The sequence below is a fragment of the Nesoenas mayeri genome (assembly GCF_963082525.1).
Source record: "Nesoenas mayeri genome assembly, chromosome: 5".
NCBI classification, from domain to species: Eukaryota; Metazoa; Chordata; class Aves; order Columbiformes; family Columbidae; genus Nesoenas; species Nesoenas mayeri.
Window position 1 is genome coordinate 61,975,248 of NC_137548.1, and position 27,435 is coordinate 62,002,682.

Sequence of the window (27,435 nt, forward strand, 5' to 3'; positions counted from 1 at the left end):
TGGGCAGCCTGTTCCAGTGTCTGTCACCCTCACTGAGAAGAAGTTTCTTCTCAAATTTAAGTGGAACCTCTTGTGTTCCAGTTTGAACCCACTACACCTTGTTCTATCATTGGTTGTGACCGAGAAGAGCCTGGCTCCATCCTCCTGACACTCACCCTTTATATATGTTCAACCTCGGTAACATACAGGTCCATGTGTCATCCTGATAAATTAACAGTTTTATATGCCTAGCAGTCAATCTGTTCCCTACTAGAGAGTCATACCTAGATCATGTTATCAGTTAAAAATGCAATTCTCTAAAATTTTAGTTTCCATATCTCTGCAGAGGCTGGAAAATGTCGTACTGGAGCCAAGAGAAGCAAATGCTAAAGATGTGTTACTGAAATCAAGACACTACTGAAACCAGTACTTTTCCACATCCCAAACAATTATGTGCAATCAGGGGCAAACTTTTGTTTTGCTAGATACATGTTTTAAAAGCCTGGCTGTAACTACAGCTCCACAGCTGCAACTGTGAATGTCTGTGGAGCTGTACTTTGCACAATCTCAGGTTGGTTGGGGTCAGAAGGGACCTCTCAAGATCCCCTAATCCAAACCCCTGCGCATGCAGGGTCACCAAGGGCAGGTTGCCCAGGACTATGTCCAGCCACATCTTAAATTTCTCCACAGATGGCGACTCCACAATCTCTCTTAGGCAACCTGCTCTCCTTTAGAAAGGAGAAGCCAAATAAATCCCTTGCCCAATAAGCACTAAGTAAACGTTAGAGTTACGCGTGAGAACACCATCAAGATTCCTGCAAAACAATATTCCTAACAAAAGATACATGAAAAACACTTTTAGGGGCAGATCAGTCCAAGTGTTCTTCTACGATAAACAATCTCTCCGCAAAGAAAGGTCAGTGCTGGCCTCTGCCCATGACATCTGTTGCTATTTGATCCCTGACATTCTCCCAACATTGAGTACAGCACGAAATGAAGAGTGTACAATACAATTGAAATTATCAATGCAAACTGTGCAACACAAATTGGTTTTTGCAATTCGTCTGATGTACGGAGGTCACACCAAGTTCTTTAACTTGACAATGTAAGTTTTTGTCAACAAAGTTACAAGTGAAGCCATAAAAGGTAATATATGTATAAAAAAAGAGACATAAACCCCTTACAACTTACTACACAATTTACTACACAAAACCTCCAAGCTGCTGCCCAACACCTGGAAGCTCCAACTCCCCAAATGCTGGATTTTAAACCACCAGAAATGCCTGAAAGCTGAAAGCATATACACAGAAAAGCCTTAGATTTGGCAAGACTTGGGAGCTCAGTGCTAATTTAAGGTTTAAATCGGGTTGTTATTGAGTAAGTAGGCGTTCCTTCTCTTGGATCAGCGAGTTTTTAAGCAAGTTTTATAGTTCAGTAACATTAAGCGTTCTACGGCATGTAGTGTTTTCTGCGGCTTTCTATGAAAAGTGAGTTGACAGTGAAAGAATTTCCTCTTTGGAGCTATTTATTGAGCACTTGCTGTCAGAGACCCAAATTATTTTATGTTATTTTAATTCCCAAGGGATTGCCCGACCTAATCGATTGTAGGATATTCCAAATGGTTCCCAGCTTCTTCTACATTAACTGCTCTTTGGACTGAAAAGCAGAAACAGGGGACTTTGCAAGTACCTCCTCCAGTAACACCCCAGCAAAACTGCACATCTCCAACCTTAATCTCACCAGATACTGGAGTATTTCCTTCTTTATCAACAATTGATTGCAACCACCTTACTCTTTAAAAGTTCATCTCAGATTTTTAACAGGGAAATAGTGGCCTGGAACAGACATACATGAATATTCATATATAACTACGTAAAGCAAGCTACTACGTAAAGATTCCTCCCATATAGCAAAGTAGTGTAAGTTGCTGCAAAGAAGTTTAAGACTACTATGAAAGTATAATCCTAGCAATAGCTAATCACAGCTTTCTCTATAATTAATTATCTAAATTAACTTCAAAATCTAACCAATATGTTCTGGAGTTTAGTTTTGTTTTCCTTTTAGGGCTCTATCAGTTTTAAGAGTATAGTATTATAGGTAGAAGCATTAATGTAATGTAGCTGTAGGGAAATGTTATAACTATCCTTATGTGTAAGTAGCAGAGGGAAGAGCTGAAACTTACATGTTGGGATTTTTAATTAGGAAATCTAAGGCCAGCTTAAAAACAAACAAAAACCAAACAAAAAACTAACCAAACAAAAACTAACCAAACAAAACCCACCCCCTCACAAACCAACAAACAAACACAAAACCCTCAGCCACCAAATATTAAATCTCAGTCTTTGTTTTGCAACTAAATGACTGTTCTAATTGTCACTGGAAAGTACATTATATATCCTTGAGAATAAGCCTTATCTAAACTGGTTTTAATGAAGGAGATTAAAGCAAATCAGACACACTGCAAATAATGACAGAATCAATACAGCCTCTGTGATGTCACCTTTGCTCAACACCTATTCTGTAATTAAAAGGTCAGAATTAAAAGCAAATTAACCCGCTCACACCTAATGCTTTACTGCTGCTGAACGGGTCCTCCCTGGACAAACTGGAAGATGGATGCTCTCAATTACAAGAGCCATAGGTAATGTTTTAGTTACAGAAAATATGAACGTTTTTCTTAGCGCCTGATCAGAACAGTACTTAACTGCGTGAAATGCCCAAAATAAAAGGTCAGATGGTTTTAAGTCACACCAAATACCTCTCATGTTACTTGGAGTTGGTCTGGTACAGTCTCATAGCTACAAAATATGAGAGCAGGAGCGGTGAATGTCCTGAAAACAGCCACAAAACCACTCAGAGGCCTTTTCTCCAGCAAGTGAAGTCAAGATTCCACATCCTCTTCTTTCAGGAATAAAAAAACCAGCAGAGATCAAAATGAAATCTGTCTACCTACCTACCCGCAGGTTCTTCACCGTGTAGAAAATGATAATACTATAGCTGTGAGAATAGTACGAAAAAGGCAAGTGCTTCCTGTTACACTTTTTGTTTTTATTTTTGAATACTGGCAAGAAAAATTCCTGAAGGAAAATGGTCTCTTAGGTTGCAGGAAGAACAGATTTCCGAAGCTTCATTTACACACAGCAAAAAATGAGTTAAAAAGAAAGCAGGCTTTCCTATTTGGAATTCACAAAGCAGGATTTCACTCAGGTCAAGTTTTGTAGGGTTGGAGGTAGAGGGCTGGGTCATGTCCTGCTGGCAGAAAATACAAGAGCAGCAGACGGACCATACGCTACCATGAAGAGAACTGGTGAGATGCAATGGAGAAAGTGGCTGAGGAAAAGTCTGCCCTCTCTTCTCTTCCAAACATAATACAATAGGAAGCCTGGGAAACAGAAGTTCAACCAAGATTTTCTAATTCATTACTGAAATGGTAATAATAATGATAATAATGATGATGATAATGTCAGGCAAAATTAATCACTCACACAGTTCCCAGCCTGAACTGAGATTATTATTCCTAGACTAGTGCTCGAGTCTGAAAGAGTCTTACTGGCTACCTTAAAAGATGCAAATTTTGCATTAGTACTCTTGAGTAAGTCTCCAAACTTGGCACATAATCCAGTAACCGTTCTTGTCACTCAGTTTTCTGTACTGCAATTATTTTCTTATCTGGTTCAATGAAGAACAACTTCATTTGCAGAGTTGGACGAAGTTATTTGATTTTTTTAGTTCTATTAAATGCACAACCCAATCTAATATACCTTAAAGCAGCAGAAACAGATTTAGTCCCATATTTAACAAGAGAGGCACAGCCCAGCGTGAGGTTGGGGAGCTCACACGCAGCACTACAAACCTAATGGTTTTCACAGGGCGTGCTTAATGACTTTAATACTTTTTGTGCTCTTATTTCATCTACATCGTCATTATTACAGCCGGGACTCCTCGTTAGTGGTTCTCTGCAGAAAACTGCTGTCTGATTTTCACTCCCTTGATGGAGAAGAAGTTATTTAAGAGCGGCATTGTTACCAGCACCACCTCTGTGGTCGGCTGACTTACATGTGACGTCTGCTGGCGCTATAGAACTCTGTGTGCCTTGTACTTACTGAAACATGTTGCGGAACATACAGGGAATATTGTGCAGACCTGATCATCTACCAGAACTTGAAAAACAAATGTTAATTCCCAAGAAGTCCAGCCTGCCTGGCTTTGCCATCTATTGGATTTGTCTGACAACAAGAGGTGAAAGGATTCCACAGCTCCATTGTCTCAACTGTGGGATCTGAGAAAACACTGGCAGGCTCATCAGAGAGGTTTATGAGCCTGCAATTCAAAGAGATTAAAAGGAAAAATCTACTGAGGTTCTTTCAGGCTACAGAACAACATTAAATAACTATTAGCAGCTTGGTTCAGTAAAGCTTTACTAGAGCCCTTGCTGGGTCATTCAGAAATTGTAAAAGAGGAAAGGTATTTAAGTTTCACTTGAGGATACAATAAATATTTCTTGGGCTATTTAAGGCTGAGTTTTAGGGAAAGGGTTGCAAGCAGTAAATGGAAATTTAACCCTTTTAACAGTTTATGGGAATAGTAAAAAGAGTCATAACACTTAAAAGATTTTTCTGGCTCTTTATCAGTCATATATTCTTAGTTTTGAGTTTTTAAAAAAAACACAATTTAAAATGTTCAAGATATGTATTTTCAAACAAATACTGTTCATAGTATCTACTCAGTATAACAGTCATCACAGTACTCAAAACCTACATGTTTTCACAAGTTAATTTTTTCTAAGAGGCTATATAGGTTGTTAACAATTACCAGAGTGTCTTGCATTAATTTAAAATAATGATTCGATTTGAAATGATAAAGTCAACTGTTGAGAATTTTCAAAGCAAAAAGCTACAAAAAATCCAAAGAATTGCTGCTTCACTTGTAGCCAGTGCAGATTAGAATTAACTCAGAGACCATGGTCAAAGGCTCCTGTTCCAGCACTAGCTGAGGGTCTACAGCTGTGAAATCCACAGCTAGTGAAGCAATAGACACTCCTGTCACTTGGAGTAGAACCCGGCACGCTGAAAAGCCTGTTAATGGGCATGTTAAAAAATCCATTTCTTTACTTAGACGAATTTTCTTACCAAGAAACAACTAAATTATGGTGGTTGCTTTTTTTCCTTCCTTACAAGAATGCACTCAAGGTGTTCAGTTGCTATTAAAAGCGTTTTTGTAGGCTTCTGTCTTGCTTCTCCTGCTTATTCTTGCTGTGGATTTGTCAGGTTATTCTTCTGGCGTCCTGTTTGCCAAATTACATAAGGTACCTTGATGCCTCATAGAGAATCATCATTTCATTGCTGGAGCAGGAGGGGATGCTGGATTCATGAGAACATGACCATCTCCAAACCAGATTCTTCAGTTTACTGTACCAGGGAGGAATTGGGCAGGAGGAGGTACCTTCAATTTAAATTGGGGTTTTCATTTCCTAATTTACAACCACACCTGTGTACGACTCTGTTTCTAAACCTGCAGTACAAACTGAACTGAAGACACATCCTCTAAGATTTTTCAGGTTTTAAAGAGATCGGTATTGCCAGTGAAAGCTGAATTAGCACCCAGATATTTTAAAATGAGCTACGTTAGGCTAACTAAAGATGTTTGCTGTGCCTTATTGCCTAAAGGGAAGGCACAGAGAGGATGGAGCCACTTGTTCTCAGAGACAAAAGGCACAAGCTGGAACACCAGCAATTCCAGTTGGGACTTGTAATTCCTTATGTCTAAGAAATGAACCCAGACCAAAAGCAGAATGATGCTGGAATACACATTCATGTATGAAAACTGCACCTGCAATATTCTTCTAAAAATGTAATCTAAGAATTGGAAATCAGAAGGTGGTATGTGCTGAGATGTGAGAGCTCCTACTGGAGATTACATCCCCCACCCTATAAACACTTCTGCTTTATGGACATCTGTGTCCATTATCACATAAAAACATATTACCCTAGATAGGACCTCACTGGAGCCATACATGGGAAACCTCCTGGATTCTTAAATTTCTTCACCCTCCGCCCAAAAACATACAAAACAACTGGTTTTAGTCTCAATTCCATTACTAGCTTTGAATTATTTGCTACATCTAGTGTCAGAAATTAATCAAAGTCACCAGTATATTGATTTAATTTTAAATTATGACCCTTCTGTTAACCATTCAATCATTAATAATTAAAATGTAAAATGAATTAGTAAAATTAATTATCTTAATTATGTGATTGTTTAGATACACAGTTCCTTTGTATTAAGTCAACAAAAATCCACAGAAGTTGCAGGGCTGCTACTCAAAGGACCTCGACAGGACACAGAAATGGGCTGACACGGACATCAACGGGTTTGACAAATATTAAGTTCTGGCACCCTCAAAGTAAAGAAGATTCTCCTCATATTCACATGGAACCTCCTGTGTTTCAGTCTGTGACCACTGTCCCTCATCCTGTCGTTGGGCACCACTGAAAAGCATCTGGTCCCATCCTCTTGACACCCACCCTTCAGGTGTTTATAAACACTGATGAGATCCCCTCTCAGCTTCTCTTCTCCAGGCTGAACAGACCCAGTTCTCTCAGTCTCTCCTCATAAGAAAGGTGCTCTAGGCCCCCAGTCATCTTCGTAGCCCACTGCTGGACTCCCTCCAGTAATTCCTTGTCCTTCTTAAACTGGGGAGCCCAGAACTGGACACAACTCCAGATGCGGCCTCACCAGAGGGGGAGGATGAACCTCCCTCAACCTGCTGGTCACACTCTACTTAATGCCCCACAGGTACCATTGGCCTTCTTGGCCACAAGGGCACATTGTTGACTCATGGTCAACCTGTTGTCAACCAGAACTCCCAAGTCCTTCTCTGCAGTGCTCCCCAGTCTGGAGAACCAGGGGACCCCCTGGTCTCCCCAGTACAAAGCGCTGCCATGCAGGAGCAAGTCCAGTGGAATGCCAGCATGGTCAGGGGTTGGGACACACAAGGAGAGGCCAAAAGAACACGGGCATCTCGTTGTCTACAGCCACCTAATGGGAGGGTGTAGAGAAGACCTCTCAGAGGTGCACAGTGGAAGGATGAGAAGTGAAAGGCACAAGTTTTGTATCTGACTCCATAGAAGGACAACATATTTTGGTAGGGTTTGGGGAAGGTCTGAGCAACTGACCTCTGGGGCCTTGCTTTGAGTAGGAGATTGATCTAGATGACCTACGTGATTCTCTGATTCTGTGAAGAGTTTCTTATTCTTTCACATGGTGACATAAAAGCACAAACTTTCAGTATGAAAAACATAAACCAGTTTTTTTCCAAGCTAAATGCACTGAAAATTTTTTGGTAATTTGGTAATTATTACTGTCAAACCTGATTTTAACTGCATATTCATCTTTCTAAATGGGATACTGAACAAAGAATGGGAAAAATCTCAAAGAAGAAAAACATTGAGAAAAAAAGTTCACTGTTAGTAGGTAATTGTTATGCAGCTGTTTTTCCATCCCCCAAATTTTTCACAGAGATTGGAAGCAAAAGACTCACCATTATAAAAGGGTATTTTTATATGTCACTGAAGACAGGACGAAATAATGAATTGGAAAAATGTTCACAAAACACACAAAAAGGCAGCTCTTGTAAGATTTCCAGACCAGAGTGGCTTGGATAACTATTTGAGCCAAACCTCTAAAGGGCCCAAGGTTTGTCCTTTCCTCTTTAAAACTGTGGCGCGAAGGCACAAAAAAGTAGCAGGAGATCATTGTGGTATCTCCAGAGAAAAGCAGTATTAAAATATAAAAGCACGTTCCCTTGTTATTCTCAACATATAATCAAAGAACCACCTCACAATTAAAACTGTAGAGCCCCGCAAAATTTGAGCTGCTTAGAACTTCTCTGGCCACTGAGTTTGAGGCAAGTAATTAACATTTGGTTAGTATAACGTGAGAAGGTACATACAAATGAACAATCTGTGACATGGGGAAGAGAGGATAGGGCGAAGGACTTTGCGCTGCCAGGTGGTTGCACACAGCAGCATCCTTCACATGCCGCTTCCCGGGATTCTGTGTCTCACCACCATTGCCCTTGGCCGCTGCCTCAGTTCCTTTGTTCCCATGAGCTTTTCCAGCAGTGTCCACCCATTTGTCTAGAATCATGACTTCAGAAGCAACTTGACAGGCATTCAAAGAACCAGAATTTATTTCCCCATCATTTTGCTGCCAGGGCACGTGCTGCCCAGAACGCAGCAACGCTGCACACGTATGGTACGTGCGGCTCGGTCTGAAACGCGGGTGTGAATGGCACCCTCTATTTTAAAATACATCCATCCCATTACCATACCAAGTACCTGTGGAAGTAAATGTACAATTTGCTTTCATCTACCAAATGTTTTTTTTACAGAATCCTGAGATGGCTTTTACAAGAACTCATCTGGATGGGAAAAAAATCATCTCAGGAAATACAGATAACCTTTAAAATATTGCAGAATAGATTTTGTCAAAACTAATTTATAGCAATGTCCTTAAGTTCCATGGGAAAACAAAGGAGCTTATTAAACCTTGATGAAGCTCTCGACTTCAGTGGATTAACCTGACCCAAGCAAAATGGAACTTCATGGTCCGTATTTAAGCTTTAGGTAAAGCTGACTAAATACACAAACAACTTCTTTTACTTTTGTGAAAATGGAAGATGCAGCAGATGCTACAATGCTAAGGGTATAATAGGATGAGAGCACTGAGCAGCAGAAATTCCTGTTCCAGCATCACATTGAGGCATTTAAACAAATAAGTTTGAGATGAACATTTATTTAAGTTTGATCTTAATACTGTTTACATAACAAGTCAGCACAAGATCACATTTTTTCCCATTCTTTTAAAATATTTATTCAACTATTGTGTTTTCACCCCTCCACCCCCTTTCCCAAACCCCACACACAGTCTGAACTACGAGACTATTTAACTAGAGAATTCATACTGGGTATATACAATTCTATATCCCTCTTTTTATCCTGCAGTGATGCCTATCTGCCAGAATGACTAAGCCTTTGTCTCTCAAAGTTCTGGTATCCGCAGCGGCAGGGGAGTTAAAAATCAGCACAAGAGAGGAAGGGCTGATGGTGTGCCAGGGTACAATGGCAGGGAATTCAATAACAAGCTGCGGAGACACTGGGCTTTTATCAGCCACGTTCAGAAGTGGTGGTGGCTGCACGTCAATGCCGGACCCGAGTGTGTTACTGCCGAGCGCGGCTGAGTGTTTTCCCCACGGGCAAGACACTATTATTGACTCCCCCCATTAACATGTAGGGTGGATATACATTTATTGAAGGTTCTAATGGAAGGCTGAGGGACTCCTATCCCGAGGCCAGAGCAGAAAGACAGCCTATCACTTCATGTAATGGTAGCCCATGTGTGACAGACCTGACCTACATTTCCCCCCTTTCTTTCTCACAACAGCCTGTCACTGTTTTAAGAAGCTATTTCTGAGAGGTAGAAAAAGAAATGCATGCTGGAGCTGCCTAGTTAATGTGTTATATCGGAATATTATTTATAAACCAGACTAGTTTAGACTACGGATGAATTATGAAAGCTACCATAACACACACACAACCAAAAACGTATCTTAATGATGCTAAAGTGCTTATAAACCCATACACACTGAACACTAGGTATAAATAGATAAAGGTATTCATCAAAGATACCGCAACAAAATGTAGTCTAAGACTTAAGAATGATTAATGAAGCTGCCTTACTAAAAAAAAAAAAAGGGCTAAGGTCTGTAATTAGTATAAATTCTATATTCATTCAAATTATTAGGAATAACGCCACCTAATGTTTTGTTGGAAGTAATTCAATGTTTCCACTAGCTAATGTATGTGTAGCAAAAGCTATAAATAATGGATCCACAATTGAAAGTAGGACAAGAGCGAAAGAAACATTTGGTTCAGCAACAAACAGCATTTTAAAATACCATCCCAGAGCCTGCTTATTTAAAGAGCTGCTGCCACTACAGCGCTCCTTGGCAGGAACCTACCACGCTGCTGCAGGTCATACTCTTTTTTTGTCTCTTCGTTCCCTAGAATTTTCCACGCTTGATCGATTTCGATGAACCTCTGCACGCGCTCCTCCACTTCTCCTGCTGGCACATCTGCCTTCTGTTTGTCTGGATGATACTGCCAATCAAAGGAGAAACAACAACCAAAAAACGTTGAGGGGAGTGGAAGTGAGGAGGGTGGGAGAGGAGCAATCAATAATGTGTTTGATATTCAGTTAAAAGGACAGAGAAAAGGAGAAGGTCTGGGCTAAGGTGCCAAAGGAAGTGAGGTGAGGATGCTGGGCGCAAGAGAAAACTGCCAATTTAATTAGACCACTGAAATGGCAACAAAACCACCAGTGGCACAAATGTCACCATGCGCACTGATGGCATTTTCTGGATAATTTGCTGATGGAATCATTGGTCTTATGGACAATTTACCTAGAGAGAAGGACTACCACCACCAGACATAGGTACATGCAGAGGACCAGACATGGGAACAAGAGGAGGTGCTACCACCTCTCGTAATATTGCACGTAGCCGATGTAAGCACTACCACCCATGTTAAGGCTATTGTAGATAAACAATGCTGTATTACATGCATCTAGCTTTTAAAACATTATTATTTAAATGGTAAGGAATACACATGATCAAATATAATTTATCATACACGTAATTCTACTTTTGAAAATATGCCTCAACATCTTCAATTTCTTCCAGTTCGGTGAATCAATAGCCCTTCCAAATATTTAAAATCATGGATCACTGGCTACAAAATTGTGTCATTTTAGTTAAGAAATGGTTATTCAAGGACATGGCTGCAAGAAATTCAACGTTAAACAGGCAATAATAATTAAAATGGTAAGACGCTTTTACTGTTTGTACTACAGGTTCTGAATGGCACATTCTGACCTCTATTTGCTTCAAATGTCTACCGAACAGGAACCCTCAAAGCTCCATCTTCCTGTAGATTTAATTCATATCCAATAATCTCTTTTTTAATATTTTAAATTGCTCAGTATGAGTGATGGACCAACAGGAAACAAAACTTAAGATGAGAAAGTTGCGATATAATCAGACATATCAGGTCTTAAGTGTTATCAATCAAAATATCACTTATTCTGGAGCTTTAACTTTATACTAACCATATTTACCTTTTATACCAACGCCCATCGGGGCACTGAAATGTATAGCAGATCTTAAGACTTAGAACACCTGTTCTACAAGGGTTTGAGTGGATTTCTGATTAACCAAATCCCTTTGTTTGAGTTTATAATTAATTTTGGAAAGAATAGTAATACCATGTGTGCTGTACAAAATTCAAAATTTAAAAGGACCACTTCCACTGGAGTCTATTTGCTCATTGATTTATGTATCTGTCATTCGCACTGATGGGTATTAACCAGATAAATCCCCGCTATGATAAGAGAATGTACATTAGAGCAAAACGTTCATCTTTGACCTCAGTTTTTTTCACATATATTTTTCCTTATACAAATGAAAGCACTTGCACCCTCACGTATGAAGCCTGTACACAAATGTCTATTTTTATGCGACCATATGAGTAGGAGCACTGGAAGTCATCTCTGCATCCCAGGCTGAGGACCAGCTCGCAATGTGCTGACAACGTGGCTGAAGCCCAGTTGCAATCCAGAGAGGTTTATCTCTCTGAGATCCCTTTTTTAATCTCCCCAGCTGAAGCTGCCAACATTCTAAGGTGCAAACAAAAATGTTTGGTCATTGCATTTAGTCATTGTATTCTAAACAGCTAATGAGTAATTATACCTTTATTTGGTAGGATTCCATCAGAAGCATCATGTTGTGTTGTAAAAGCTATTCAAATGTCTGATTTGTTTTCAAATCCATTTTTCTGAAGCCTCAGCTTTTCCAGTTGTGCTTCAATTTTAATAGCGTGTTTAGCATTGGTGTTTGGTTGCACAACCACATTTGTGAAAGGTCATTAAAAAAATAAATAAATCAATGCTTAATAAGTATACAAAGCAAAATAGTCCGATCACATTAAAGACTTATATGGCTTCCTTTTAGCAGTGTTACTGATTTTAACAGTTATATTTGAGGTTTGCATTCAGCAGTTACCCCTAAAGCAACATTTTATCTAAAAAATGATACTTCAGTATTTTAAAATATTTCAGATATTGTATTTAAAATTTGGACCCACCCCACACACTGTAGGGTTAATTATAATACCTAAAAAGAGAGTTCTATGGCTGCTGTATATCTTACTCCATTTGGATGATGCTTTAAACATTCTCCCACAAGCTTATACCCAAAAGCATGTAAAGCCCTATTAGAGGAGTATTATACCCGGGTTAGTAGCTCTGAACTTCACTAGATTTTAATAGTGATGCCACAAAACTGTTATTCCTATTATCTTTTTGGATTGGTCACAAGATCGCAGCCTCTCAGATCAATTTCTTACTGATAACATGAAAACATTAATTACTGACCAATTGCGCAAAGTAGCACTAAGGATATCGGCTTCTCTCCTGCCAGGAGTGTTGGGAAAAAACCCCACAAAACTGCTCATGCTTTTCCTTTGCTACACCAAAATTTGCCTGACTGAGAAAGAATTCTGGACTATACTGAAAGTGGTTAGTGAAAACCAGTAAGCCACAAGTGTCAGAAAAGTACTGTGGAAAAGTAATAACCAGTGCAGAAAGGGCTATTCTGTTCATTTCTTAAATAATACAGAAAATTCATCATTCTTCAGATTTATTGTCTAGCTTTTAGCTTCTTTCCATTCCATGTGGAACATTTAATATTTGTAGCATATGCAATTTTTATATTCCAAAGGCTACAATTTCATGTAACTAATAACTACATTGTAGGGGATCTACTAATTGAAAAAATATCTATCTATTTTGGTCTCCATGCTTTCCAAATCTGTTCACTCCTTTCCCCTGTTACCATCCGACGCCTTTAGCACTCTACATATACACTAAGAAAAATCCTCAGATCTCTGCTCTTTTACTTCAACCCTTTGTTTTTTTTCCTCCACTAACCCCATTTCATCTGAATTCCTTCTGTACCTGTTCTCATTGACTCCCTTTCCCTACTCTCCATCTTGCTGATCAAAAGCCAGGAATGCCTGTTTGCTGCAAAAATCTCCTCTTGATTCAACCACCCATGCACTTCTCCCTTATCTCTGAAGGGTTTAAAAGGCGTTTAGATGAGGTTCTTAGAGACATGGTTTAATGCTAGAGTTGGGTTATGGTTGGACTTGATGATCCTGAGGGTCTCTTGCAACTGAAATGATTCTCAGATTCTCTTGTTTTGGCCAGCTCAGACACAACCAGAGGACACCTTACCAAAGTTCCATCCAACCTACTCACAGCTGAAGTTTAAGTGTCCTCCAGCAATACATCAGACATTAATCAACCATACTTCGGGAGGTTCAGATTGGATATTAGGAAAAAATTCTTCACGAAAAGGGTTGTCAGGCACTGGAACAGGCTGCCCACAGCAGTGGTGGAGTCACCATCCCTGGAGGGGTTTAGAAGGTGTTTAGATGAGGTTCTTAGGGACCTGGTTTAGTGCCAGAGTCAGGTTATGGTTGGACTCGATGATCCTGAGGGTCTGTTCCAACTGAAATGATTCTGTGACTCTCTTGTTTTGGTATCTTTCCCCGTTCCTGCTGCCGATTCCCCTCCCAGCCCAGCACACCCTGTAGTGGAGCCAGCACTCCGGCTCGGTTTGGAGGAGGTGAAATATGATGTACGTTTCTGATCTCCTCCTCTTTTCCCATTCAGCCTTATTTCTGGGTTAATCTCAGATGCAACCATGTCCAAGCTCCGTAATGAAAACAGACAAGCCTATTTTCTACTCGACCTATCTCCTTCTACTCAAACTGAACTATTGTTCATCTCTCCCTCTGCACCCAGTTGTAAGTTCTTACTCCAAATATTAGAGCCCCCTAATGTCTCCTGCAATATCACTTCTCAAAATGCGTGCAAATTATCTTCGTGTCACCCATACCTGCCACCTGAGCACTATTTGCTGCTGTATTACTGCACTTTGGATATATTTAAATCTTTCTGGCTGTATATGTGTAATGTTTTTAAGAAGCAATAGTTCCAGTTTTACTGGAGCACTCCTCTTGATTTTTGAACACAATAGTAATTTTTACTAGTGTGTTACTACTTAATAGGACTTCATAAAAGCAATAAAGAATATTTTCCTGAGTCTGACAGCGGTGGGGGAAAAGGAAGAAGACTAGAGATACATGCCCAATCTGTTTTTCCTTTGTCATGCCTCCAATAGAAGTAATTTGCTAGCTTCTTTCCATTAATAAAGACTGCCTGGAATTTTTATCACTTCAGTAGTTATTGTGAATGTTAAAAAATAAGCTGATTGATAATGGAAATATGTTAGTTCATCTGTTAGCTATAAAAAATACCTTACACATACATGCGATACTGCTGCCTCCAAAAAGTAAATTAATTGTATTTCATTATGTTGATCTATTACCTTTGACACCTACTACAACATAAAAAACAAGCCAGAAAACTGTTTTTGTCTTGGAAAAAAAGGTGTTAATGTTGATGTGTTCACCAAATAATTAAAAGTGTAGATGCTCCAAAAATTACTTGAGTTCCATCATATATTGATGAGGCTTAACCTGCTTGCCTACTGCTTTCTTACTGATTCTTGCAGCTGATAGGAGCTTTGCTTTACATCATTAGCCAACATCCTCAGAACAAGAGTTGCAAACTATTGCTTTTACTTTACAACCGTCATCAATGAGATCAACTACCAAGTCAAGTAAAACAAGCCCCAAAATTAAACCTCAGGACCTCTCTCTTTCTCTTAGGGAACTCTGATATTTTCATTTATACAGTGTACCACACATATTGCTTTCACCCACAGGGTTTATAGAAAGATGTAGAACGTACTACAGCACATTCAACTGCTATATTCTGTATTTCCACCTGCTTTCTACTCCATGAAGTTTGGTCCCTTCTGTATTTCAAGAATTGAAATGGAAGTTAATAATGACCATTTGGTCAACAACTATAACGATATTACCTCTCAATAACCACACCAACAAACTCATATACCACAAGATGAGAAACTACGATAGTTGGCTGAGCTTTGCTTGAGCAAATCAAGCAACAGGGAGGTGACCCCAGCGAGGTTCCGTCCTCCTCACACCTGTACAAATTGCTTAGCTTGATGCAATAAATGTAATAGGGTTGATTGATCTTAATCAAACGCAAATTAGTAAGCAGAAAACCTCTAGTTAAGTCAATTTAATGGACATTTCTTATCGGTGCTCATTAATTTATTCTTGAAAAGAAATTTACAGCGCCCAGTGAGAATCAACTTACTACAAGACTTACTGGGAGGGGCGAAGCAACAGGCACAGGTTTTACACAACATTTGTAGCCTCTTGCTAAACTGTGGAATACACAATAACTAAACCCCTTAATGCAGTCAAACTTTTACCCGGAACTACTTTTCCACATGACGAATTGAAAAGGCTGATTATTTAGAAAAGGTTAAAAAAGAGCTATTCCTTCTCATTTATCACTTAATTTTTAATATATTTTGCCTTGTGTATAAGGGGTATTCTTTCTAAACTATCAGATTTATTAAAGATTTTTAACTCTGAAATTAAATTATCTATAATTTCATGGAATCACCTTGCTAAATTAAACTGATAAGTTTACACAAGTCTTGGATTCCTGCTTTATTCCAATTGGAATATATTTAAAGCTAGAGATGTGCTGTTAAGTGCCTGAGTAAATCAAGTAGTAAGATGGCAATCATGAATTACTAATAATGTTAATGAGTACTGAAGTACTCATGCTTTTGTATGAACTATATCTACTGCCTAAATGTAAGCTGTCAATAAGAGTCGATGACCGAATACTAACATCTAAAATTAACTTAGTATCTCTTAGCATCCTTCTATGTTTCTCTATGCTAAGTTTATAGTAGTAGTTTTATAGCCTGACAGTATTTGTTTCTCGTAACGCAGCTAGAAATAAGATTTCCAGCCAAGTATTAATTATTAACACAAGGCCACAGTTTTCATGACATACAAAACTACAATACCTCCTGGAATTTTTTAAAACACCCGTATTTATATTAAAAAATAAGCAGTGGTGAAAGACACTGAGTAATGGTGAGGGAAGAGGAATTCAACCCAGAGTTTACAAATAGAGCGCTGCTCCGTATCTGGTAAAGTTACCATTTATGATGAATGACAGAACTGAATTAAAATCGTGAACAGAGGAGGTAAAAGTCAGGAACCTGGTACGCAAAGGGTGAGTTGAACGCGCGTTGCAAAGTGCAAGTCCCCGTGGACAAGCAGGGGACAGCGTGAGATAACAGCAGAACACATGGGTGACATCCCGTCCGCCACCCGGAGAGCAGGTGAGTGACAGCGAGTGGGCACAGGAGCTGGACACCATCCTGAGGGGACAAAGAACGAGACGGGGGAAACATGGCTTGCAAGCCATTTTTTCAAATAACATGGCCAGACCCATGGGTAAGAATCCAACACAATGAGACTTGGACTCCTTACAGGAGTTGCAGAGATTAATACCAAGCACTTAGGAAAAGACAATAAAAACCATCTCATTATTGGTATTTGGGGGCTTCAATCTACTTCTCCTTCTATCAAAAATTCAGTGCTGAAGAGGCAACATATTCAAATTTGAGAATTAGAATAGCTATAGAGAATTAGCTATTAGAATTCTCTCTCATAGTCAATATATGACAGTTTATTTGGTTAATAAGTCTAAATTATTACTTTATTACATATTATAACATAAGTTAAAATTCCTTTAAAGACAAAAAAAGCAAGTGGAAGAGAAAGTCTAACAGTAACAGTCTTGGTCTGTACAAAGTTTAAAAACAAAAGTGTTGCACTAAGAAAAAATGTACAAATAATTTCCAGTATGTAACACCCTTGCAATATAATGAAGTGCATCCTTTCATTCTGGCAAAGCAACAAGAACAACATGCAGGAGTTAACATGAAAACGTTTAAAAACACTTCTCATGCTCCACGCAACGTTTATACATTATCAGCTACATTTGTTATTATCTACAGGTTAAGCTAATGAGGTCAGGACAAAAACTGTCAAGTGTTCTCATCTGACAGAAGTATTCATAGGTCCATGCAAATTTATCCGCAGACTACAGAGCTCATCATAACACTTCACATCGTATTAAAAGGAAGCTGAAAGACAGTCAACCTGAAGAAGAAAAATATTAACCAGCTATTTCCTATTTACTTTGCAATTGTAATCTGAATTCTTGATACCTTTCCCTGCCTTAAAAAGAAAATAAAAATAAAAGAAAAAGAAAACCGAGTGAATTTCATGCCAAGCAGCTCTTAGGAGGGAAGTGCTTTGCCCTTGCTTACAATATATGTAGTAAATACCAGTTTTTACTGGGACTTGCCAATAAATCTCACCCTCTGACACAGAGTGTCTGTTCATACTCAGTTTTTGGCCGCTCTGCCACAAATGCCAACAAAGGGACCAATTAATGGAAACTTTCTTGATCCATTCCCAGTGGATGAATGTCCGCCTTGCAGAAGGTACCTTGACAACACTCATCTCGCACAGGCCAAATGGCTGCTCTGCGGTAGCAATTAAGACACCACCGGCCTTGGCTAGATTTAAACCAACAACCAAATCTGTGTAGGTCTGACCAAATGCTCACAGAAATCTGGAGAAATTAACTGTTAAACAAGGGCTGGATTGGGTCATATAACTGAATCCATTTCCCTAGTTATCTATAGACAATGTACCCACATTTTTATTAGAAAGAAATCACAGTTCTTAAAACAAGATTCCTTAATCTGGCTACACAACCACAACGTTTAAGCCACATCTATAAGTGTCTAAATCCAGCAACTCTTCTAAATCATTTCAAGACTCAAAATAATATGGTAGGATGATACTCTCTGTATTTGTACTCTTTTTTCTCTTTTTCCACAAAAAGCCAGTGTCCAGTCTTCATATTCCCGTAGCTTTGCAGTCAAGTTTTTGAGAGCTAAGCTCAACACAGCATCCCTCCTTTTTCTAAAATTACATGTGGAAATGGAAGAGTTTTGCTGCTTTGATCCAGAAGCAAAAGTCTCTTCCCTCAGACTGTGAACATGAGGGACTAACGTCACAGCTACTGGAAAAACCTTGTCCCCATTGTGAAGTTCATTCTGCTGTCAGCACCCTTCCCAAAAATCACTGTCCTCCGGCAATTGAAAGTGTGGCTGGTCAAGATTGTTATCACAAAACTAGGCATTCTGCTTCTGTTGTTCTCGGGCCCCAACGAATTTATGTTTAGAACTAAGATATTAAACTTGCATATCTGAAATACTAAAACTCAGCTTAACAGGGTATATAGTTCCTCTCACCACCCAACACCCCAGTGAAACCGCACATTTCCCATTCTATATTGTCATTAATAAAACTTGTAACAATATTTTTCATCAAATTATGTGGCATGTATTAGAAGTTCCAGATCAGTTGACAGAGCACCAAAATATTTCAACTGAACAGTCTCCCTGCTGGACACAGCACAAACAAGGAACCATATAATGCAGTGACAACACTTCAGGAGCTCTATAATTACATTTAAAGTTAACTCTTTTGCTGATTTTATATACATTGTCAAACTGAATCGTTTAAGTCACAAATCCCTATCAGCATGTAATAGAATTAGCGCATGTATTTGGTATTACCTACACACGTATATGGTAGCTCTATTTGAGCAATCAAGCACAGCGACTCCAAATGATCATTTACTCTGGTTATGGGCAGGATATAGAGATTAGAATCTATGCAGACACACTGTTGTGCATTAGGGCTGAAATCTTTTTCTTGCAGTGAATCTGTGAGGCATTTAAATCAGATCACAGACTAAATTATAAAAATCGTTCCTGAAACGGGAATCTGAATTTTTGGGTGACTAAATTTAAGAAAAGCACAAGTTTTAGCTACCTGTGCTGGTTGAGAGAAAAGGGGACAAACATGCACTTGGCCCCCACCCTGTGGCACTCCGTGAAAGGTCACAGAAAGCAGCAATTTTCCAACCTCACCAGCTGAACTCATTAAATTAGGGCAGGATGAAAAAAATCATTGAAATATTTTACAAAAATTCAAGTGATTTATTCAATCCAAGTATTCTAAACCGGGAAGTGGCTTATTTCATTAAAACAAAGAAGCTTCAACTGCAGGAGAAAAATCAAATCATTTTGAAAAAAAAATGTTTGTTTTAAACGTGCAAACATTAAACTTTTCTCCTACAATGGGAGGAGGGAGAGTTTCTGAATGAACAGTATGAATTAATCGCCAATCTATTTATACAAATGAATGGGAAAAAATTCCTAATTACCAATTACTAAATATTTCTGCCAGTTCTACCTTGCTAGACTCAAAATGCTTTTCAATTCAAAATTACTTAATTTTCAACTGAAAAACTATTACAAACTACCAGGTAATAGAAAACTAGTTAGGGTAGAGCCTTAAAGGATTATGGTGCTACCTGCTCTTAACTCAGAGTGATTTTGGTTGCCCTTTTATCACATGAGCCATCAGGAAACCTTACTGCCCTAGTATTTCTTTCTTACTACTCCAAAAAGCAAGAAGAAAAACTACATATTTTTATTTTAAAAACCCTATTTCATCTATTTCCATAATTTGTAGATCTTACATTAAAAAGACCTAAACAAAAGGGCGACATGATTTTTAAGAGCAAGACTTGCACAAAACACAGGCTCGATACTTTGATACGTGTTCCTTCCATTAAGTATGAAGTGTATCCCCAGATTTCCCCAAGTTTACAGTGGAAAGTGAAGTTTTTCAGCAATTAAGGTTTCCTTCACTGGAACTACGCTGAAATGTTCTTTTTTTAGGTTGTCTACAGGCCTATTTTGCACACAAAGGCCTTCTAGAGGAGCCACCCTGAAGCAACATTACACCCTGCACTCTGTGGCCTACATGGTTCATCAGGTACTAATTAGATGGCATGTTCTGTCAACACTTTCTCACTCTCCTATTAACTGATCATCCTGCTCAATTAATACAATGCAACACCAGTTCCAAACTCCTCAATATCCTTTACCTGTGAGAAACAAGGATGAAGGGAAAAAACCCTCCAAAAGGGTCACAAGGTAACTGCACTTGTCTAAGATCTGGAGTGACAATAACAGCACTATGGTGAAAGGTTAATTATGTTCCTACCAACACTCTCATGAGCCTAAGTTTGGTTTTTATCTAAGAGAAAAAGAGTAAACATAAGCAAAAAAAGCCCCATGCTTCATCTAACCGGTTATTTAATATTGTAGAAATGGTAACAGCTTATGAGAAAGTAAACTCTACAAAACTAAGCCATTAATAGCATATTTCTCATCAGAATATTTGCAGTTAATATTGTCACTGTTAGATACTGCCTATCAGAAAATAAGTAACGAATATTGTGCAGAAACTACAGTATGCTAATCCCACCTACATACGCAAGAGTTCCAACAACAGTTGCCCTTATAGTCTCATACAGTCAGAACCACCATAAATCAGCATCTTATAAAAACTATGAGAAATAAAATACATGTTTTCTCTGTTTATTACACTGCAGAAGATAAAAGAAAACGAGAAAGCAGCTGCCAAACACAACACGCTACTGCCACCTAATGCTTACTAGAAGGTTACATGAAAAACATGTCATTGTTTCTCTGTGCTACACCAGCATGACCAAAACCAGAGACTAAAGTAAATAAAGTTTATTACTGTTTTTAAATATCTGCTTCACGTTTCCTCCCTACAGGCTTTCTACATTGAACTGATGTGACCATAGCCTTTCGTGTCCACAAAGACTGTAATGGGAAAGATGTATGTTGAGTGGGCTAAATATGGGACTTATTTCATCTGCAAAAATATCAGGAATGTAAGAGATGCATTCCATTAGGATATTCACATAAAGAAGTGAATACATTCACTAGATGAGGTGCCACACTTGTTTACATTTTTGTAAGCTACCCCCTGTTTTGTAACCAGCACAATTCAGTATTGAAAAGCTTCACATGGCAAGTATTTGGCAGAGGGGTCAGGGGGAAGAAAAGGAAAAAAGATGTTTGGTCTTGTGTTAAAACAGTGCAAAACAGAATTACTTTGAAGGTGCTCTTCTTATTTCAGGGATTTTGCAAAGCGCTTTCTCTGAAATGTGAAACTTGTTCGCTTCCATGAAAAGAATGATCCCAGGTCTTAAACTTGCCTTCCTAGCCCACAATCAACCTTTTCAACGTGTTCACTCAGTTGGCAGAAGTTAGTGGGGAACATGGATGGAGCTGCTTCTTCCACTCGCAGAGGAGAAACAGAAAGCAAAGAGTTCCTTGTGACAGTCAATCTTTTCATAGAGAGACTTAAACTCCCCAAAGGATGGCTATCCACAGACAGCTGGACAGAAGAACACGGAATTTATCTTCTTGATTCATTACTTCAATCCACCTCTTCTTCCTTTTTTCCCCAAACACAAACAATCTTTAGGCTTTTTAACAACCTCAGCGTTCTCTTATCTGATCTTTGACACCGATTCCAGCCTTCACTGTCCAAACTCCAGGGCATGATTGTTATTCGTAGCAAGTGTTCCTCATTTGAGGAAAAAATAAAAGATGATAGGTTCATTTTCCTTCTAAACTCTTACACCTTATCCATTCAATGATGTTCTTCTAACAACTCTCAGTGATCAACTGGCTGGTGAAAACTGTGTCTGTTCTTCTCCCTTTTTTCCTCCTTACATAGTCAAAAAGTGTTGCGCAAGTATCAATCTGACCTTCCCATACAATATTCAACTCCTTGCATGTGTTACATACATTAAAGAATCTTTTCCATACCTTCAGGCCAGAGATAACCACTGCTATACACACCACCCAGCACAGCAGACCTCCAGCTTCACTTGAGACACACAGGAACCATCGGAACAGAAATATTTCAGATATTATTGCTGCTCTACCTGTTACTACAAGGAAATATTTGCTGTGACTCCAGGTATTCGCAGCAAAGCACCATCAAGACAGCAGATAGGAGGAAACAGGAATTTTTCCATAACATTTCAGTTATTCATCACTCAATGAGTAATTTTCAAAGAAAATGCCAACTGACATCCCAACTTATTTATTTTAAAAACAGAATTAAAAAGTTCAGATTAAATGTACACAGCAATATGCAACAGTTAAGCAGACCATATAACCACCAGTCACTAGCAGCTGCACAGTAAAAACACAGACGATGACACTATCAAGCCAATGCTGCAAATCCTTGAAAATTACTGGAGTCTTCTAAAGTGCAATTAAAAACGAATCATTGAATAAATTAAACTGTCATAAACTCATTAATTCGCATATTGGATATATTTTTTTTTGTTATCTTGCTTCAACATCCTTTAAACTTCCTTGGCCTTCTCTGATTAAGCCCCAAATTTCACCGCAACATCATCTTCCACATTTAAATCAGACAGGTTCGTAACCTGGATTTCTGACCAGGGTTTTGAATGGTTCTCTTATTCACTGGAAAAAGCTCAGTCTTTTGTCCAGTTGGGCATGAATCTGAGCTCAGAGCCATCTGAAAAATCTGCAGAGAGATCTGCTTTTCCTCCTCTATCCTTAGCGTTTGCTGCCAAAATCCCCATCTTCTGCCCACCTGTTTTAGATGTTTAACTGCAGTAGCAGCGGGATTGCCCCTGTAGTTCCGACTTTATTTTTATAGAAGGGAATTTCAACTTCCATGGAAATGGTCAATTTTAATGTGATGTTAATTGTAAGTCTTGTGACTGCAGAGCTGGTCTTACACTTAGTAGTAATGAAAAATACTTTATTTCTGCAGTAAATTATTAACGTCTAAAGATTATATAATGTAGAACTGTGATCCTTTTCTAATGCAATTGCTTTTTTCATGGTACTGCAGCATCATGATACTGTTACACTATTTTGACCTTAAACTCTTACTGGTTTTACCCGCTGACAGCGGGTCTCCACTTTGTTCAATAATAACATGAACACAAATCTGCTACTTTAAAGCATTCCACCCCTCAAAAAACCCAAGCAATTGTAGGTTTTTATTTGAAAACTTTCTCAAGATAACCTAGTGCATTGGCAAGGGAAATGGACTTAAAGTTCTGCCGCAGCAATAACTAGTCCATGTTACAGAAACCTAAATAATGAACTCTTAGTAGTTTCAGTCTCTGGGAAGATCTGACCCCATTAGACAGGGAAGAGTCCAACAAACCAGCAAGTAATTACACCATATAACTTCCATATTAAATATTCACAGTTCTCATCTTTTCCAGCTCTTGAACAAACTTAATGCTGAAATGAAAAGTAAAAGTTTTAGTTTCTAGGGATAAAAAAATTAAAATCAACTGTTGTTGTATAAATAAAAGCAAAGATTAATTTGGCTAATGAAGGTATGAAAATGTGTGAAAAGAGAACCTGTGGTACATCTTCAGAAACAACTTCTCTTTCATTTTCTTCTGCTTCCAGGGCTACTTATTCTCCAATGAAGAGCCACCCAAGAGCCTCAAAAGCTACTTTAAAAAGCCTTTTGGAAACTATGCTATACAGCAGAAGATAAAGCAATAAAAACTCCACCAAAAACTAGCAGAGGAAAGAAGAAAAATGAAGCTTTCTAAAATTTACAGGAGTATAATGGTAAAAATCAAAATATAAAGGGAATTTTTAAAGCTCCTTTTAAATTTCTGGCCTCTCTGATCATAATTTATGCTTTAGAAGTCACACTGAACAATGTTCCATCGTTTAAGCATACGTTAATTTGGCGCTAGTCATATGGTTAGCAAGCTAGCTTAGGCAAATGCCACTTTGATGTGAAAGCAACAATCAGAACACACCAACCAGGGTTGCTTAAACTACTGAAAAAAATGGGCATGAACTTTTCCAGCTGACAAGTACAGTAGTGGATGAAGGAAAACCCAGAGGATGCTGTTTCCTGGCTGAGGAACATCTGGCAGAAGGGCAGGTCGGGGCAGCATCCCCAGCGGGCACCACGGTGACCTACACACCGAACACCTTTCTGGGGGTGAAGAACATCAACTGCTTCCATACCCCACAACTTCCTGACCTTTGGAATACTTCAAAACTCACAGGCACCTTTAAGAAGTCAGATTTAAGCGTGATGCAAAATAATCAGAGTCTCTAAGGCACTTCTGCTGCAGAAATCGCTATAAAAATCAGGCCTTGAAGTGACCACAACTTACACCTGAATAACACTTTACAAATTGCAGGGGTTTTTTTCGTTTTCTTGAAAATACTTCTTTCAGCTTTCACCATCTCTAGGAGCAATAGATAATCTCTACACTATTTGAAGCCAGTCATGATACCAAAATAACAGGTTAGGCCCTAGTCAAATTATAATTTTTAAAATGGACAAGAAAAGCTAAATGTTTAACAGAATTTAGCACTCACTTTAGAAGACATATGGGTGCAAAACACATGAAGAAACCACCTACCTCTTATGAGATAAATTAGTAAACATGTTACACTGTATTCAAATAACACCAGAAGGCCCACAGCTTGTTGTACAGACAACACTTTGATGTCTTAGGCAACACCAAATAATTAAAAAGCATCTTGAGAAGTTTGATTCCTTAAAATCAGAGGCCATGAGGTGTTCTATAACTCCTGTATGCACATCCCATTTCATGGATATCGCACCAGCATTTAAAAATAAATAAATAAAAGAAACAAACACAGAAACCTACAAACAAAACACACACAAATCAAAACAAAAACAAAAAAAATCAAAACAAAGCACAAACACCACACACAAACAAAAAAAAAACCCAACAAAACACATAAGCATCCAGTTATTGCCAAATTTCATAGCCATATTGACAAAAAATTCGAACGTAATCCATAGAATCACATAAACCTCGTATCTAGTTTGGATATCTAGTATCTAGTGCTGCCGTAGAGGATGCATTCACATCTGGACTGATCACTAGTTTGGTGTTAATTTAACTTCTAATTTGAGGCTGGTCACGGTTGGCAAATTTCTCCATTTGCAGTAAGGAAACAACTTTGATAGTGTGTCCTCATAACTGCTAAAAGGCCACACTTTCCGATGACTCAAGGAAATCATGCGAGAACAGCCTCCTCTGCTCACTTAGCCCCATTCATTATTGATTCTTTTGCCATTGATATTTAATAAGCACTCTAGATAGACTGTCTGAGCCTCTACACAACTTCCCCATTTTAGGAAGAAATAGTCAAAGAGATGTAGATGAAAAGGTAAAGTCATCACCTAGGAGAGATCAGCAGCTGTAGAGGAATAATCCAACGTTTTCATTACTTGAGTTTCAATAGCGACATGAAAGAGGCCAGAGTTAAACTGAATATACTGAATCCTATTTTGTCAGAAAATTATATTTAAAAAAATACAACCACCACAAAAACCAGGTGGGTGAATCGAACAAAAGCTCTCATGGCTTAACCAGCAGCAGCAACACCAGCTTGATCATCAAGCTGTTTGAACTAGTGACTTCTATAACACTGAGATTCATTAGATACTACAGAAGTTAATAACCAATTTCTCAACTTGAAAATATGACTAAGATCAGAAGTAGTAAGTCAGATGTAAAGAACAGCTCAAAATAAAACTACCCAGAGTGTAAAAACAATAGTCCTTTCCACTAAACTCCGTGGCTTACCTTTCTCTCTGTTGCAATTATATTAAATTCAGTCAAGCTACAATCAGGCTGCACTAAAATTGTTGTATTTATACTGTCAAAATACAAAATCCATTTTCTACAAGTTAGTGAAACTAGAGTTAGCTAAGCATGATGACCTGTTAAGTATCTCTAACGAGTACTCTGCTGTTCAAACACAAAAGTAAAAAAACCTGCAAAGGCTATTAAAAAATATACAGACACTGCATAATTTTAATTATGAAAAACATTATTATGAGACTTCTGGTACAAAGCTCAAGGGGTTTTCATTTTGAAGATTCAAAACCTCAACTTAAACAGCACGAAAAAGAATTCCTCAATAGGCAGGTGATTTCAGGAGTAACACTGAGTTTATTGTGGAAAGAACTCTAAGACGATGATGGAAGCAGATCTTTAACTTTACGTAAATACGCTCTGCATTTCTGTGATTGCGGAATTCAGATGCATATATAAATCTGATAAGATTCAACAGATCTTTTTTGTCTCTGGAAAGACATATTTCCTCCACACAAGCTCAACGGAACAGTTTCCTCTTGAAGTTATTTTGCTTCACTAAGTTAAATTTCTATTAATGTCCTTTTTCATTGGTGCTGAGAGTTATTCTCACCTATGCCTGATGCTCTATTTTCAAATTTTCTACTCTTTCAAACAGATTAAATGATCACCTTAACACTTTGTATTTATACACACACACCACTCCTTCAGATAAGATAATCTCTGTAACACTATATGTTAAATGGCACATTTTATTTCCTTACCATATTAGAAATAAGAGCTTCCTGCAAACTCTCTGCTCAAATTACATGGATTTTCTTGAAGATTAGGGCACACATTGTAACAGCAGTATATAATTTTCCTGCACAATATTTTTTTTTCCGGTTGAAAGGTATCCTATAATATCATCAGCATCCACAGGAACAGACACCTGATTTTCAGCTAGAAAAGCTTATGTGTTGGTGACTTTATTCTCCGTTAAATGCAGTTGTCAGATATAGCACAGCTACACAAAAATTTGAATACAATCTGTCAACTCATTCTTTGACCACAGAGCGTCAGACCAACAGGAGATGTAAAAATTGTGCAAATAATAAGATGGTGTAATCCTTCCCCCAATATCCTATTTTTGTTACTCTAATTTTATCCCCTTTTAATTTTATACACATTCAGAAATGGAACATAGGCACCATCCTTCCTAAAAGCCGTACAGATTCCTTGAAAAACTAAGTAAACAGCACAAAACCTGTTTATCCATTGAAGATATCTTCTTGTTGAAACTATGTATGTAATTGTGGATTAAAAGGCTATAGTGTCTCCTAAATGTCTCAAAACCATCAGCATCTTCCAAAGACAGATTAAAGACGACATTCCTACTACTTAACACATTCTCAAAATCTGTTGCAATTCCTTTCAGAGTATGGAAAATCCAAGTTTCCTGTGGTTCAGAAAGCACTTTAACATGAACTTAAAACAGCCGATCAAGGAATTTTTGCATTGAGCTATGCCGGCTACAAAATTCTATGAATATGAACATTTACTTAAATATTTACAAGGTAAGAAGGAAAAAATATTGATTTAAAAAATATCACTACTTTTAGGCCAAACCTGCTCTGTTTTCTGTATCAAATTAATACTGTTCTTAAAGAAGGAATTGGCATTATCTGTAGCAAAATAATTCCCTTCAACCTAGGTTGTGATCTGACCAAATGAAAAATAAGCAAAGCAAAG

At 38.3% G+C, this 27,435-nt stretch overlaps 1 protein-coding gene across 2 annotated transcripts in view; it reads right to left on the reverse strand.

Moving 5' to 3' along the window:
* Positions 1 to 27,435, reverse strand: part of DNAJC24 (DnaJ heat shock protein family (Hsp40) member C24) — a 33,951-nt gene that overhangs the window by 1,372 nt on the left and 5,144 nt on the right. For both annotated transcript variants that reach the window (XM_080345472.1, XM_080345473.1), the window contains exon 3: positions 10,001 to 10,139. In XM_080345472.1, coding sequence (XP_080201598.1) covers positions 10,001 to 10,139 — 139 coding nt within the window. The remainder of the gene's footprint in view (positions 1 to 10,000; positions 10,140 to 27,435) is intronic.